We start from the raw sequence: 16,991 nt of genomic DNA, 5'->3' as shown, positions 1-16,991 counted from the left end.
CTTATAGGAACTTTTTCAAGTGAACCTTTCTGAAGATAAGCTAGCTTTGTTTACATGGAATTATTTTTATTGTCTTCTTTGGTTTTTCCCAAATGAATGAAGTAATAGAAATTCTCTACTTATTTAGCAATGGGATGTTTTGGAATGACAGAGATAAAGGCAGAATGTCAGTAGTAATCTTATATTACTCTAGTATACAACCCAGGTTGCTATATGCTAAGATCAAGCCTAGTTAGGAATCTATATAGACATAGCCAGATGCACAGGAGTTCTTTTAATCTGAGGATTTATAAACCGTTAAAAAAATTTTGATAATTTATTTCCATGAACTTAGATGGGAAAAATTACATATTTACTTCAATATAACTAGTTTCTTTTGTAATTCTGTGTTTTGTATAACATTCTAGGATGGAGCTTAATAGGCTTTATCAGCTTTCCAGAAGGGTCTATAACATTAAAAAAAGATCAAGAATTTCTGCCGAATATGAAGTGATGAATGACGAATAGTTCTGTACTAATTTGGAGTATGAAAGTTTTAGGACACTGTGGCTTTAAGGCAATATAAAAATATAGTTTGCCCAGGCTGAGCAATGACTTGTGCTAGCTGATGAGTCACAGGAAATACAGTTTTATTCATTTTCCTTCCTTTCTATCTCTTAGGGGAAGAGCTGTACACGCATGAAGTATTTATAGGTCAGAAAAGCAGCTTGGCCTCGTAGATGGAGAGTCAGCCTGACCCCAGAGTCAGAAAGACCTGAGTTTCTGGCTGTGTGATCCTGGGATAGTCACTGAGTCTCTCAGTGCAGCAGGCTTTTTTTCTAGAAGACTGTGATAAGCAGAGTATTTACATATCTACCTTGGTATAGGGGATTTACTGACTAGAAATTCTCTACTCTGATGCAATCACAGGTCCTGGACACAGCCCCACCTCTCCCCCCCCAAAAAATTTTGTCTAGTTTAAAAAATAAATAATCCTAAAAGGCCCTAATATCCCTAGCCTGTCTTTAAATTTAGAGGGTACCATGGCTAAATGTTGAACGTGGGGCCTGGAAAGATAGTTCAGCCCTTGCCTCTGACACTTACTAGCTATGGGACCATCGGCAAGTCTTTTAATGCCTCTGCCCCTCAGTTTCCTCATCTTTAAATCAAAGCTGTTGGACTCAGTCATCTGTAAGGTTTTTTGCCCTTCCAAATTCTGTAACTCTACAATCCTGATTCTGAAATGAGACAGGGAATTTCATCCCTCCCCCCAGTAGAATATAAAATTAAAGTCATTTGTGGCTTTCTGTCTCTAGCACCTCACATAGTGCCTTGTACGTAGTAGGTGCTTAGTACATGTTTGTTTTATTGAAGTGCCCTGCGCATGTATATAAACTCTGTTAGTAGTACTAATCACAAAAGAATCCTAAGGAAAACTAAGCATATAGAATAGTGGAGTCACAGGTCCTAAACTGTGCTGTAAAATTATGTTGGCAGTCAGAAGAGTGTGTGTGTGTGTGTGTGTGTGTGTGTGTGTGTGTGCGTGCGTGCGTGCGCGTGTGTGTCAAGTGTTGGATGCATCATCAGATGGAGAAAGCCATGCAACTCACTTGCTTCTGCAGGGGTGGAATGAAACATAAGGAGGGCATTTTATCAGGCACTGCCTAGCTTCTGTCAAACTGATGTCACAAAGAGATGGGCCTGTCTTTTCTTTCACAGTTGGAACCAGACCACTAAATGCAGTGAATACAAGCTGCTTTGCTATATGTTTATTCTCAGATGTATTAGTGATCAAGAATCCTCCATCATCAATCTTATGTAGCATTTTCAGGTGATTAATAGTAAGTGTTCAGTTAGATGTCTGGCCAGGGTGTGAGGCCACTTTGGGCTAGTGTATAAGCACACCACCAACACCAAGAGCATAAACGTGCTGCACTTAGAAGGTCTCATCTGCCATGTACAGACATTCAGGAGTTTCAAGTTAGTGGTGATTTTGTGTTCCATCTTTCCTGAAGTTAAAGCCTTTCCTGAAGTTGGACTCTTTCTCTTTTCTCAGCTGAGCTAGATGCAGAACACACTCAGAAGGTGCTCGATATGGAACACAGCCAACAGCTGAAACTAAAGGAGCGCCAGAAATTCTTTGAAGAAGCCTTCCAGCAGGACATGGAGCAGTACCTTTCCACAGGCTACCTGCAGATAGCTGAGCGACGAGGCAAGTGGGGCCGTGTTTCCATCTGTATGTGTCTCCTGCTGCTGACTCACCCACAGTGGGATGGGAACAGCCATCTAACATCTGAGTCTGTTATCAAACGGACACTCGTATTACTCAAACATCCATCTTATTGGCCTGGAGCTGCTTTCTGGCATTGCTCCCTCTGTCTCCCTCTATGGGAGAAAATTTTACCTGCCCAGTGGCGCTGTTCACACACCTTCATTTCTTCTCCAGAAAGCTCGTTCCTGAGCTCCTTGCTGTGTAAGGTATTCCAGGGACAGGAAGCGCCGAGGTCTGTCTTGTGTTTACGGGCTAAAGCCACTAGATGAAAAGCTTCTGCCCTCATGAAATAATGTAATTAGTTGAATTCAAAGCTAGCAGAATGGCTGGACCCAAAGAATAGTTAATGCTTGATGTCAGCATGGCAAGCGGTCTCTTAGCACAGTGCCCTAGGGATCTTGACATTTTTATCAGTGACTTGGAGAAAAGCATAGAGGACATCCTTACCAAATTTTCAGATGATTCAAAGCTAGGAGGAATGGCTTTACCATTCCAGGAGAAATGGAATACCATCCAGATAGGATCTGGATCCAAAAGGTCATAGCAGGCTAGATCACTAGATTGAATCTAATGAAGATAAAATGCAATACAACTAAAGGCAAAGCCTCAAACACAGTCTCAGAAAACTGACTTCACAAACACAGGGCTGGGAGGTGCGCTGAGACTGCGCTTTGTCTGGAGGTGTGAGGGCTGGAGGGGAAAGTTAGTGAGAGTCACTGGTGTGATGCAGTAGCCTACAGAGTTAAGGCAGTCTCAGGCTACAGTACAGGAGGTGTGACTTCCAAGAATAAGAAGTTATGGTCTCTCTGTTCTCTGCCCCTGTCAGACCATAGCTGCAGCATCATGTTTAGCTTAGAGCATGTTGATAAGCTGGAGAATCCAGAGGAGAGTAACTGAGAAAGTCCATGCCTTGTCAGGAAGGTTGAAGGAATTGGGGATGTCTCACCTGGTGAAGGGATTACTTAAGGGAGATATGATAATTAACTTCAAGTATTTGAAAGGTTGTCATATAGAAAAGAAATTAGAATTGTTCAGTTTGACCTTGGTGGGAACAGCTTATGAAATTTGGACTGAACATGAGGACAAGCTTGCTAAGAGCCAGAGCTTTCCAGAACTACAATGAGCTGCCTGGAGAGGTGGCAGGCTTCTCCTCACTGAAGTCCCCAAATACAGTTGCTGGTGACTGCTTATTTTTCAGACATAATATAGTAAGAATTCCTTTTGGTTATAGTCTTGACAGAATGATTGTTGAGGTTCCTTCCAACAGTAAAATTCTTTGATTTTGTCATTTTGAAATTTACAGAAGAGATTCATGTCAGTTGTAGAAATAACAGGACAAGAAAGTATAATACAATGTAATTCAGTTCTCCTGCCTTTTTAAAAAGCCCTTTCCTTCCGTGCTTCTGTCACCCTGACATTCCTTATATTCTGCTCTTTCCCCAGCTTCATTACTGTATCTCTTTCATTCTGTCCTGTCTCCATCATCCTACTTTGCCTCCCTATTCAAAGGAGATCTCTAGGGGGAAAAAATGGGAACAAAGTAGAGGAAGGAACGTAGAAAAACCAATTGGTTAATAATATCTAAGTATCTGAAGTGTGATAAATCGATGCAAATGATTATATAATTTTTCCCAACCCTGATCCTGATCATGTGATGTATATTTCAGTTTTAACACCTAGTTTCCTTTTGTTTAATCGGTGCTGTTTTTGATGGATATAAAATTTCAGAGAAACAAAAGCCTTTACAATGTAGATAAATGAAATGTTCTACCATTTTGAGAGATGATTTGGTTTTATTTTTACCAGATTTTGTAACTTCAGTAATACCATGATCTCTTGTATGGGAAGGCAGCAGAAAGTTTCTGTTTACGTTTGCCATCCTGTGTGTGGGTTCGTCCTTTGTTGCTGAAGAAGACCTTGCCATTGGAGAAATGATGACATGACTTGCACTTGACTTTGTTTTGAGGGAGGGAGGGTTGCTTTGCCATCCAGAGTTAAGTAAAGAGGTAGAACCCTTATAGAAAGTTAACTTCGGTGATTTTGGGAGAAAATCTCTTTCCTCAAGAGCTAGTTTGTTTTTGTTTTAATTGGAGGGTGAGGAGGAATGGAAATTTAACTGGCTAAGTGCCTCAACTTCCTCAACTTTACATTCACAAATATTGTTTAGATTTACAAATAATTTTCTTATCACAGTATATCCAAAGATAGTTGAGAGAAGACTGCTCCCAGAAGGGGAAGAGCCTCATGCAAAAGCGTGGTTCATGACATGGAAGTCACTGCTTTGTTTTTACAGAAGAGGCACCCCAGATATGAAAGAGATTATATAACTCATTTATTGATTTATAAACTATTGAGTATGCTTTTGTGTACAAAGCACTGTATTAGATACTGAAATGTAAAATTTAGGGAAGACATGGACCTCATATTCTACATTAGATTGTGAGCTTGTCACTTAGAAAAGACTAACTTAAGTCTACTGATGTTAATGGTAGAGTTAATGTCTTGCCTAAGAAAAACCATATATTCTTCAAAACAGAATTATTTTGTCAGAAAATGTTTTTTTATTTAGGGAGGAAAAGACCATTCATTGTTAATATATCATGTTAAATGTTTTTCCACCTCCCTGGTAATGTCACTTCATGGTCAATTTTCTAAAGGCCCATATTGGTTTTTATTCTATACAATCTAATGTGCATGGGTTCTTCTTATGTTACTTAGATAAATTTATTTTACTTTTAAGCTTTCTGTTTTGGTTAATAACTTTAGTAACTTGGAATGAATGTGACTTAGGGAAATTTTGTACATGTAATATGGTGATCTCTATACAATTTCCTCATCCACATATGTGTGGACAGCTGAAATAGTGCCTGCCAAATCCATTGTGAGGTACGTAACCTTTTTTTAAGGACACAGCCCTTGGCTCTCCTTTTAATAAAGACTGTTAGCTTAGTTAACTAAACTAGTCAGAACATAGTGCTACTGCGGTGTAAATCTGGTGTAAATCAACTTTGTGCTATGCCCTGACCACAGACCTTAGCACTGCCTGTTCTCTTGCAAATGTGTCACAAAGAGGAACTAGGTAAGAGGGTGTAGATTAGCACAAGTCTGTCAAGGCTGTTGGAGTAGCAATTCAGAGTACATTTCCTAATGGTGGCTGGAGTGTCTCTTCGTATAGGAGGACAGTGAACGCAATCATGGATGTTAACATGACTTTAATAGTTCGATATTAATGCACAAAAAGATAAATGATGCCACTGCAGTATGCAGGCTGCCTTTGTGTAAGTAGATTGGTTTGCTTTGAAATACAGAAGTCAAGAAAATTTGTTCTTTCATGTTGAGGAAAATTGTGCTCCACAAGCCGTGCACTACCGTGTCACTGTTAAATGATCATTTGGTGAAATTTCAGGTTTCATTCTGTCTGATCAATCAACTAGCATTCACTAAATACCTCCCCCAAATGAAACTCCCTATCTGGAGGACCTGACATTCTGTTAAGGAGAAAACATGAACAGGAGTATGTTTAAAATTTACATATGTAAAATAAATACGAGGTCAATTTTTGGAGGGAGGGATCAAGAAAGACATCACTTAATAGTGTAACTAACTCATTTCCTTATCTTAAGTTTACGAAATCTATTAAAATTGTGTTAAGCTCATTGCGAGAGAACATCTGACACTCATTGATAAAATCAGATGTAGTCAAATTGCCCTTCTTTGACCATTCTGTGGTCATCTTATGTTCTGTTGTAAATGTTCTTACGAGAGTCTTCCTTGGTGAAGCTGATTGGTTCCTTTAGAGAAGCAAACTGTGCTACTTGTGCCCACCGCCTCCCCCCTCCCATCTAGATCATGTGACAGGAACCGAGAGGGAGGTATATGTCTCCAGCACTGCATAGTCCAGGGATCAGAGACCAGAACACATGCAGTATTTGAGCCTGAGGAAACATTTTAGAAAATTTTCATGCAAGAGGTTTTAGTCTTCTGTTGAATCGTTCTGTGACACCTGACTCAGACTAAGGAGGATGGAAGTATGTTAGCTCTGTACAATATAGCTGTATATTACTGTTGCTTTTAAAAACTTGATTTTTGGCCATTATAGCTGTCTCTGGTATAATTTCCTCAAATGTCAAGTAGGACTGGTTAATATATCTCAGCAGGGACAGCATTTTGTGGGGGAGTTTTTAATTGGAAAAAAATAACTAGCATTTATATAGCACCTACTGTGTGCCAGGCACTGTGCTAATATCTTTACAAATATTACCTCTTTTGATCCTCACAATAAGCCTGGGAGGTAGATATTGTTATTATCCTCATTTTACAGTTGAGTAAACTGAGCCAAAAAAAGGAAAGTGACTCACACAAAAATCACATAGCTGTGAAGTATCTGAGGCCAAATTTGAACTTGGGTCTGTCTCCCTGACTCTGGGTCCAGAACTCTATCCACTGCACCACCAGCTGCCCCTGGGGTTTTTCAAATTTTGTCTTTAGCTAGGACAATTCTTAATTGACATGCAGCCAGAAGGAACAAATGAGTCTGTAAAAAATCAGCTTACAACTATTCTTTAAATGTCCTCACTTTGACAGTACAGGCTGCCCTTTCCTAGGGAAGATTTCCAGAGTTGAATGTGAAGAAATTTAATTAATTAGGAATAATCCAAAACTACATCACCACATTGATATTTTAGTCATATACCATTAAATGAAAAATAGGCTGAATTTCTGTCCTATGCCCACCCCCCTCCCCAGTTCATTTTGAAATTGAGACAAGGCAAGGAAAATTCTATTCAGAAAATGGCTATTTTTAGAACCTTCTGTATTTACTGAGAAAAGGAAAGGGCTCACAGCCCCACTTAGGCGACAGCAGAAGTTAGGCCAGTTGGTCCACAGGATGAGAAGCAGCCTTGCTCTCAGAGGTGCTTGGCGCCATGTGAGCAGAGAGGCGAGAGGGAGATTTGAGGGGAGTTACTGCAGAGCCAGTCAAGCAGCAGTTATGTCTTAAGTGCCTGTTCTGTGGATTATAAAGAACCAGTACTCCAAGGATGGAAGATCAAAGGGAGGGTCCAATCTTGTTCTAAATCCATTATCCCAACATTTCCTCAAACTGACTGATAAAGGTGTGACTTTCAAGAGAAGTGGTTTGTAAGGAAGGTTACAAGAATATATGGAGGTTAGATGTTGCTGAATTAAATTAGCATAAGGACATTTTGGGGGCACCCCCAAATTTTCAGTGCAAATAGACATTAATTTTAAAGTTGAGATCATATGTTCCAACTCCCTTATTTTGCAAATAATGAAACTTGAACTCAGAGAGATACAGCGATTTATGCAAATTATGTAGTGATTTGGAGGCTGAGGTGGAACTAAGGTCCAGTCCTCCCATTAGGGGCTTTTTTCCATGATACCATGCAGCAGTAATTTTATTTTTATACATATTAATGAAAGTCATCAAAAGCAAGGTGTTAAATTACTCATATAATAAGATGATCCAGTGTTAAGGGATGACAAAATAAATGGACTTTAAAAAAATCTTCCTACCGTGTTATAAATTCAGATTACTGTTATAAAGTGTTCATTTCATAAGCCCAGTCTACTGAAAAAGGTAATGTGTTAGATGATATGTAGTTGTTGCATATAACAGAGTTCTTATTTAAATCAAAGACTAAGTGTGTTTCTAGAGCATTTATATAGTACAAGGCAGAGAGTTTCCAGAGTGCCTTTGAATTAGTAATGATTTTCTCATATAACCTTCTGCCAAGTACTTAGTTTGCTCTCTTTAAACCATTCAAATAATTATTCAACACTCACTTATCGAGTGTCTGAGATGTGCAGGAAGCCAAGAAGCCAGGGAGGCTATGAGGTAGAGGAAAGGAGGGAGAGAGTTCCAGGCATAGAGAAAAGTTGATAAAAACATTTGGAGCTGTAGTGTCACAGACAAGGATCAGAAGAAAGGGTCACTGCATCCTAGAGTATGTGAAAGTCATGATGGGCTTTAAAAGCCGAACACAGGATTTTATATTTGATCCTGGAAATAGTGGGAAGCCACTGTGGTTGACTGAGAGAGACACCCTTGTGATTGTTGCAGGACAATCCATTCCTTTTACCCTTATAAAGATGGAGGCATCCTTGAACTCCTGGGAGATAACTGCCTCTTGCCATATAACCTGGAAAATTTCAATCAGCTTTTGTGTGAGCAATAGTTCCCCTACCTTGTAAATCTCAGCTGGAATAGAATCAGCACCAGGTGCTTTGCCACATGAAAGGAGCCTAATGGCTCTCAAAACCTCTTCTTCAGTTGGAAGTTCAGCTAAGGAGGGATTGACTTCAACCTGAGGTAAATGGTCAGTGGCCTCAGCATTGATTGATGATCGTCTATTGAGAACACTATGAAAGTGTTCAGCCCATCTCTGTAGGATCATGTCCTCTTCACTAATCAATGTGGCTCCATCAGCACTGAGTAGTTGTGATGCACCATAGGTTTTTGGTCCATAAATATCTTTCAGGGAATCGTAAAAGTGCTTTGGATTGTTACTATCAGCATAAAACTGAATTTCATCTGCCTTCTTACTGAGCCAGGAATACTGAATTTCTAAGCTTTGCTTGTACTTTGCTTTTGATGAAATTAAATACAGCCTTCTTAGAGGTGGATGAACTATCTTGCTGGTAAATCCTGTGAAGTTCTCATTTTTTGTTTAGCAGCTTATGAATTTCCCCATCATTTCCATCAGACCAGTCTTGGTGTTTGCGAGTGTTCTGACCCAGATGAGCAAATGCAGTGCTGTACACCAAATCTCTGAGAGCTGCCCACTCCTTTCCTGCTCTGCTGTTGCCAACTGTGTGTTGGCTCAACTTTCTCTCCAAGTCAACAGCAAACTGTTCACGATAAGAGAAGACCTCTGATTTGTTGACATTAAATTTTCTGGTGGTCCTTTTGCCTTGGGGGTGGCACTTTTGATGAATGTGAATATTTAGCTTGGAAAGGATAAATCTACGATCAGTCCAGCACTCTGCACCACACATTGCCTTTGTCACTCTCACATCTTGTCTGTCTCTTCTCCTTACAATCACATAGTCTATTAGATGATAGTGTTTGCTGCGAAGGTGCATCCATGAAGGTTTATTGTGTTTAGCTAAATGGGATAGTGTTGGTGATGAGGTCATGTGATGCACAAGTCTTCAGCAGTAAATGACCATTGCTGTTGCCATTTCCAACCTTATTCCTCCCTAGGACTCCCTGTTAAGTCTGGTAGTCTGAGCCTACTCTAGTATTAAAGTCACCCAGAATTATAAGCTTGTCCTCTTTTGACACACTGAAGATAAGGGTCTCTAGGTCTTCATAAAATTTTTCTTTGACTTCATCAGGGTTCTTCAAGGTGGGAGCATAGGCACTGATGATGGTGGCATGGCATTTTCCTGCAAGTGGCAATTGCACTGTCATGAGCATTCCTTTTGGCAGGCATATCAGCTTGCTGATTAGCTTAGTTTTGATTGCAAAACCCACACCAGCTTCATGGTACTCGCCTTCACCGCATCCCACTCCAGCTCTAACTTCAGTAAGCTGGCCTTCATTTGCCAACCTTGTTTAACTCAGGGCTGCTATTTGGATATGATACCTGTTGAGTTCAACAAGAGCAATACGTCTTTCAGGTCTACTAGGTTTTGTATTGTCTATTCGCGTGTGCATGTTCCATATGTGAGTGGAATCATCTTTGCAGATGTTTTTGTACATTTTATACATTTTTTTGTGTTTTGACTGCATAGTGGAATGCCCTGCCTACCACGGTAATCAGGCCAGGGTTGGGTAAGCAGACAATTTTTAGGGCACCTTTTCTAGCCCAATGCAATCCTTAAAAGGTTGCTCAGACACCCAGGGGACTGCTGAGTCCCACTGCTGCTTCCAGTGAGAAAAGACCCTATGGTCTGGGCCACCTGTGTGCAAGGTTGTGACTGTAGCTCTCAGTGTATCTGCACCTGCTGCTTCATCACTTGCCTGTCGCCATAGGACTTTGAGGCATAGTTAGTAAAATGGTATGGGTGATGTCTTGATTCATGCATAAATTGGATCTAAGTGAGGCAGAGTTGCACAAAGTCATCAGCCTCACTCTGTCCTCTTGAGTGTCATAGGCCAGTGGCTACAGTGAAACAGAGGATCAGGATGGAGAAAAGACCATTTGATTCATCAATTAAGATCTTGCTTGTGGTAACCTTGGTGAGAGCACTGCTAGTGAGCAGGGATTGAGGAGTGAGTGGGAGTGAAACAGTAGAGGCAGCAAGTAGAGATGGTTTTTTTCCTTAGTATTTTGACTGTGAAAGGGAAGAGAGAGACATAGGAAAAGCACCTACGGAGCAATGAGATCAACTGAATGTTACTTCAGGTTAGAGCAAAGCTTGGCATGTCTGTGAGTAGTAGGGGCGGAGCCAGAGATTATCAAAAAAACAGGAGGAGATTGGCTTGGCCTTGGCTGGAGATTGGAGCCAAGGAAGCAACGATGAAGTTGTTTTATTTTAATTATTTAAGGTGTATGATTGATTTCCACTCCTATGCTGTTAATAACTTACTGTTATTACCATATTAGAGAGGGAAGGAAAACTGGAGAGCCAAAATTAGTCAGCTGGCATAAAATGTCTGATGTGATAAATAGGGAACAAGTATTATTAGTCCATTAGGACTTATCTTCTTAACCTTAGACAAGTTGCTTCACTTCCCTGGTTTGTTTTTTTTTTTGTCTGTAAAATGAGGGAGTTGAGCTCAATGACCACAAAGATACCTTGGAGTGAAATCTTTGATTTTATTGGTTGAAGGAAGCTCCCCTGTCCAGCACAGATCAGTGCCGTGCTGCATCTGGACATGCTCCTGACACGGGGCTTGAACCCAGGTTTTTCTGACTCTAACACCTGTCGGTACATCTCAGTGCACTGAGGCTGAGCTGTATGGGGAGAGCGAATTTCCCTTACTGAGGGAATCACAGGTCCAAAGCAATGAAGAAAGAAAAAAGAGGAAAAATTAAAAGGTGCAGTTTATAGATCTGAAAAGATTTTTCTAGTAAAGACAGTCATTGAAGGTGAGCCCTACTTTAAATGACTTTAATTACAATTCATACACACACACTAATGAAGCAACATCACTTGGTATCCTACCTCAAAGTGTTCAGTACTCATAAAAAACACGTTTTAAATAATTAATAATAGATGGCCTTGGAAGGATGTGTCACTGTGAATATTCACTGTGCTTTTCTGCTTATTTTTCTCAGAACTAGATTTAACCTAATTCTAATTTCCTCTGAATATGCACTTCAGCACACTTAGATCCAGAGTGGGTATCTCTCCCTTGTTTCCTATGCCTTGGCACAAATGAATGGACCCAGTTTCTAAGGATTTGAGAGAAGAGGAGGTTATGTTTGCTAGGGTGTGTTTTGGTTGTTAGGGGGCTATCACTGCAGCCAGTGCTTCTTAACTTTTTTTTGTACCATGGCCCCCTCCTCAGAATAATATTTTTAAATACATAAAATACATAGGATTACAAAGGAAATCAGTTGTATCACAATAGTTACCAAAACTTTCTGTTTTTTAAATACAAGTTCAGAGACCCCAGGTTCACCTTCAAAGTTCATCATAACTTGATAGGCTTTGTTATTTTTTTTTTTAGTTATTCCAAATATTTTAATAAGAGTTCTCGGCTAGGCATTTAAAACATCAGTTTGTGAGGATAAACTCCATTGGAGAGAGAGAATACAGAATGTAGATAGCCATGAAGCTGAGGAATTTTCTTGATTTGGGGCAGGATCTGTGAGTCCACTGTTTTCTGATCAGCCTTGTGCTGCTCTGTAATCTTGTATTTCTGTTTTTCTGTATCAAAAATCTCTCCTTCTTAGTGTTTGGGTTTATGGAGCCTCTTCTTGAAGTAAGCATTAGTAAGATGATTTAGAATTTTTACACCTTAAAGGTTAACCCTGATAGACATGGCAATGACAAATTTCTGATGGGTCCTTCTCAGAGGAACACAGTTGATGGTCAAAGGCCCAGTCACCAGTAGCAAGCCACTAGCCAGCTGCTTCAGGAAAACCACTCGCTTGCCCCTGTGACAGCCAATGAGCATGATGAGAATGGTGCCTGGGGTGATGGTAGCTTGAAGTCTCCTCACATGCTGGCTGAAGGGCTTTTTGCCATGACTTAGCTTTCTAGGCACATCCTCAGTAGGGTAATATCTAGGTATTTTGTGAATCTTTACCACACAGGTTCCTCCATTCTTATCACCACCAACTGGCTTTGAGATAATATCAGGTACCTTCACTTTCTTTTTCCTTTCAATCCAGGTTTTTGTGCAGCATATTTCCGCTTGTACATGGCTCTCCGGGAATACATTGCAGACCTGGAGTACCTGCCAATCCTTCAGGCCAGGACTGGGTTCCAACTGCAATGCTTTTGAGGCTTTTTTACCACCTTTTCAGCCACATCTTCCTTTCTGCTCTCTTTTTTTCCTTTTTAACCTTCTTTTCTTTTGGTTCCTTTGGGGGCTTTTTGTCCGCCATCTTGAGAGATGGGAAAGAGCAGCTTTGTTAATTTTCTGATTCAACGTTGTAAACTAGAGGGATGTTAGAATTGGAAACAAGGTTCTTTTATATAGATTATTATCTAAGAAAATCCTAAACACAAGTTATAAAGTTGTGAAGGTTGAACAGATGAGAGTATGACCAAAAACTCTACTCCAATCTAGAAAGATTATTTGGGAGAAAACAAGAAGAAGGTTCTACTTGGCCCAATACTTCCTGCATTTAAAAAAAACAAACAAACAAAATACCTTACTGAGAATTCCATGGATCTACTTGTTTTGTGCTGAGAACTTGACAGGGGGAATCAAGTAGAGAAAACAGCTTCCTGGCCCCACAAAAGGCCTCTGTAATTAGCTGGGACTTTCCATTCCTTTTACGTGGCGGGATCCCAGGTTATTATTAGCTGGCCATTTTGATAAGGACTGTTACAAGTCAAGAACCCTGAAGTGGTAGAAGAGAGTGTCTGATGGAAAGGATTCTGCCCAAGAACAGGAGCTGTGCTCTCTGCAGACAGCTCTCCACTGAAATCAAATGTGGAATTGGCCTTTAGCTGCAAATCCAACTGGCTTTTTACAGCTACCTCGCTTTGAAGGGAAGGCTAATGTAGCACAAACTACTTGCCTGTACTTAACTTCCACCTTGTTTTTAAGTATTGTGGTTCATTCATTGTTCTTTTTCAGAGCCTATAGGCAGCATGTCATCCATGGAAGTCAACGTAGACATGCTAGAACAGATGGACCTAATGGATATGTCTGATCAAGAGGCCCTGGATGTCTTTCTGAACTCTGGAGAAGGCAATGCGCTCTCTCCTGGATTAGGTATGAGACCTGCCTAAATGAAACTCCATCAGTCTGATTGCTGGCATATGTATTTTTTCTTAAAAAGCTATTTTTTGTTAATTTTCCACTTTTAAAATGCCAGCTTACTGTTCAGCCTTTGCTTTGTAACACAAGGTATGTGAGTTTTGAGCGGCTAGAAATCAATGGTAGATTGCAGTTGTCCAAAAATAATTGGAATCATTGAACAAATGGCTTATAATGTTTGGACTGCATTCTTTTCCCAAAGGAATAGGTGTCTTAGAGGCCAAGTGTGGCGATTTCTGCTGAAACAAGCCCTTGTTCACCCCCTTTCCTAAATGGATTATTTCATCATAGTTTGGGGCTTACCCTCACGCGCACACACACAAACAGGCTTTGTCTCAAGGCTGTCCTGATAGCTTGGTGAGCAGTTCCTTCCATGTGAAGCACAGGTATCTAGACATCTCTCTAGAGGTTGGGCGCTTTTCTTTCTTCCAAAGAAAGTATCCCGCACTTCCCAGCAACCACCTCTCAACGCCCCCTTGAAACCAACACAATCTACACAATTAACGTTTTAAAGCAGCTGTAATTTTGAGATGAAAAAGCAAAAGCTTTTAATTTTCTCAGTGAGCTACTTGTGAAGCTAGAAGAATAGGGAATAGTCAGGAATAGGGACTGACCCCTGCCAGCCACAGGACAGCAAGCATCAGGGGCAGGCTCCTCAAGTAGGGGATTATATTGAGCTTAGTGGCCGCCAGCCAGACCCTGGGCAGCAACACAATATCTATGACACTTAAGTTCATCCGTACCTTCTTTTTTTTTTTTTTTTTTTTTGTGACAAATTAAGGTAGCAAAACTGGATGGGTTTTCAGTTACCTTTAGAGCAGCATGTAGCTTGCTTACTTTACAAAGAAAGTCTAGCCTATGGAGGCAGTTACATAATCCCAGAGCCTGGACTAGAGCTACCACATCCACTTCTCCTAAAAGCACTGGATTGGAGAGTCTGTTCCATTATGCTGGGTCTCCCTTTATTACAGTTCTGCTGAACAAGTTCCTGCTTTTTTTTTCCCAAATCCATTTCTGAAATGTGGTGTTCTTTGCTCCTTAAAAATCAGTAGCTAGGTAAGTGGCAGGAGTTACCTCCTTTTCTAAATTTTTAATGTTAGAAGAGACCTCAGGTCTACCATCTTCGTTTTAGCTTGAACCCTCCCCCCAATCAGTGAGACAGTGGAGCTTAACAGCACTAACTTACCTGATGATGGCTTCACATTTTCAGCTTCATTTTAGCAGGTTCTGCCACTTGTTGTTGTCCAAGAGATGATTTTGGCACCAGAATTGATTCTAGTTCCTCATGGTAAACCAGGAAGTGAAGGTAAAGGTAGCAGGAGAGCTCTTCCTGCCCCATCAGGTCTATGTCTGTGCACTTCATCTGCCTGATGTGACAGACACTCTTACGCACATTCACTCCTGAGCAAGATCTAAAAACCAGTATTCTTTGCCTGGGCTGAAGATTATTGGGACACAAGTTGAGAAAGGGACTTGAAAGAATAAAACAAGCATTCCATTTTTAAGAAGAGGTCCCCTAAGGGGCTAAAGCACATTGTCCATTACAGGACTGCAGATCGTTCCCAGGGTACCACGTTTATTTCTGTGGCCATCACTAACTTGGGTGGTGTAAGGCAACTTTTTACTCAGACTCAAAGCTGTAGGAAAAAATCAGTGATATTTGTCTTAAGTTCATAATAAAAAAGAACATTTAGTGGTTTACTTTTTGCTTTTTTAAAGGCAGTCTGAGTATTCTTAGTGGTGGAATGCCAGATCTCAAGTCCAAAAGACCTGGACTTCAATCTCCCCTGATACTTATTAGCTGTGTGGCCAATAACAGATAGCTATGACCTTTAGTTTACTCATCTGGGAAACACGTGTATTACCTGTAGCACAGGACATTACATAAACATGAGTTATTTTCTTTCACTATCATAAACTAGGAGGCCAGTGGTGACTAGGAGCAAGGGCAGCTCTGATAATGGTCAGGAGTGAATACACACACCCACGCCTTTGATTCCATCCAGCTTATACTCCAACACACTCTGGGAAAGAGAAACTCCCAGAATAAATTTAGCATCTCCTCTCTGGTGAATTTCACTTTTCTTCTTCTGCTCTTTTGGCAGGGCCTGATGCCAGTACTTGTCAGAATGAAATAAGCCTTGAGGTTCCCAACCACTCTGCATCTCAGAGCAAACCGTCTTCCTTATCCTCAGTCTGCACTGACTCTGTCACCCAAGAGAATAGTGAAAGTGGAGAGTCCCCTGTTGTTCAGTCTGATGAGGAAGAAGTCCAGGTGGACACTGCTCTGGCTACTATAAAGGCCAGGTCAGATGTCAGTGATGAAAGTGACTCTTAAATTCCATGAAGCCTGCCCTTCATTCTTTGATTACACAGTATTTAAATGAAGACAGCTCAAGTTTTGACCAGATACCTGCCTGGAGTCAATTGTTTTATGGGGATACTAGACTTTTATAAAATTGCCAATGAGTGGGAGTTGCCTAAAAGCACAAGTTTTCTCTAACAATAAAATTTGAGAACTTTGAGCATTATTAAACTTTGTACAGCAAATAAATTCTGAAGCTCTTAGTCCTTTTTTTTGTGTATTTGTTATACTTTAGAAATAATCTCAAACAAAGACAAAAAAATATAGTTCCTTTTGTTGAGCCTGGAGAACCTACACTTTGAAAGCAAAGTGGGCGGCACCTAATACTTGCCAATTTGAGGGACCGTCTAAAAGGCAAGTGTCACTTCTGCCTCGGTCAGTGGTTAACAGAAAACCCATAGTCAGCCACTTTTCTCTGGAGGAAATTTGACTTTATCAATTACTCAATAAGATGGCTCTCAGCTCAAAATACAATGAATTTGACCCTTCCCCCTTCCTTACTCTCCTACCAAACTATCCTGTACAACCACTGTATACAAGATCTGCTTTTAACATAGCAGCAAGAGGCCCGAAGGAGCAGATGTCTGAACCTAATGCCAATACCCGTGCTTTCTATCTTCCCCCTCCCCCAATCTCCTTGACTTCTTTGGCAAGGAAAAACAAGTTAGAGAAAAAGCAGTTGACACTAAGGTGATGGAGATGTTGACTGTTATACAGCTACCAACCTTGAACTCAATTCTCAGGTCCTAGGCCTGAGAGAAATGAATGTTTCAGCTTGTGCTTCTCTGCCTTCACAGAGTCTTTGTGTGTAGGACGATGGTAAGCTGGCTTACTGAAAGGAAGGAAGGGAAATGGTAAAGCAATGAATTCAAGAAACAAAGAGCGACAGCAGGAGAGGTGGCGATGCCAAAGGAGTCAAGAGTGATACGCAGCCCTCCTCCCCAAGCCTTCATTCTAGACGCCAT

At 40.7% G+C, this 16,991-nt stretch overlaps 1 protein-coding gene and 1 pseudogene across 9 annotated transcripts in view; one reads left to right on the top strand and one right to left on the bottom strand.

The window, feature by feature from the left end:
- Positions 1-16,229, top strand: part of DTNBP1 (dystrobrevin binding protein 1) — a 180,955-nt gene extending 164,726 nt beyond the window's left edge. For 8 of the 9 annotated variants that reach the window (XM_072603895.1, XM_072603899.1, XM_072603894.1 and 5 more), the window contains 3 exons: positions 2,036-2,191; positions 13,479-13,616; positions 15,767-16,229. In XM_072603895.1, the coding sequence (XP_072459996.1) occupies positions 2,036-2,191; positions 13,479-13,616; positions 15,767-15,999 (527 nt within the window). In that variant the 3' untranslated portion in view covers positions 16,000-16,229. The remainder of the gene's footprint in view (positions 1-2,035; positions 2,192-13,478; positions 13,617-15,766) is intronic. The other variant, XM_072603898.1, reaches the window with a different exon arrangement.
- LOC140500870 (large ribosomal subunit protein eL6 pseudogene) lies at positions 11,839-12,712 on the bottom strand (annotated as a pseudogene).
- Positions 16,230-16,991: the final 762 nt, after the last annotated feature.

This window comes from Notamacropus eugenii, chromosome 4 (genome assembly GCF_028372415.1).
Source record: "Notamacropus eugenii isolate mMacEug1 chromosome 4, mMacEug1.pri_v2, whole genome shotgun sequence".
NCBI classification, from domain to species: Eukaryota; Metazoa; Chordata; class Mammalia; order Diprotodontia; family Macropodidae; genus Notamacropus; species Notamacropus eugenii.
Note: the sequence above shows the minus strand (reverse complement) of the source record. Positions and strands in the feature narration are given on the sequence as shown.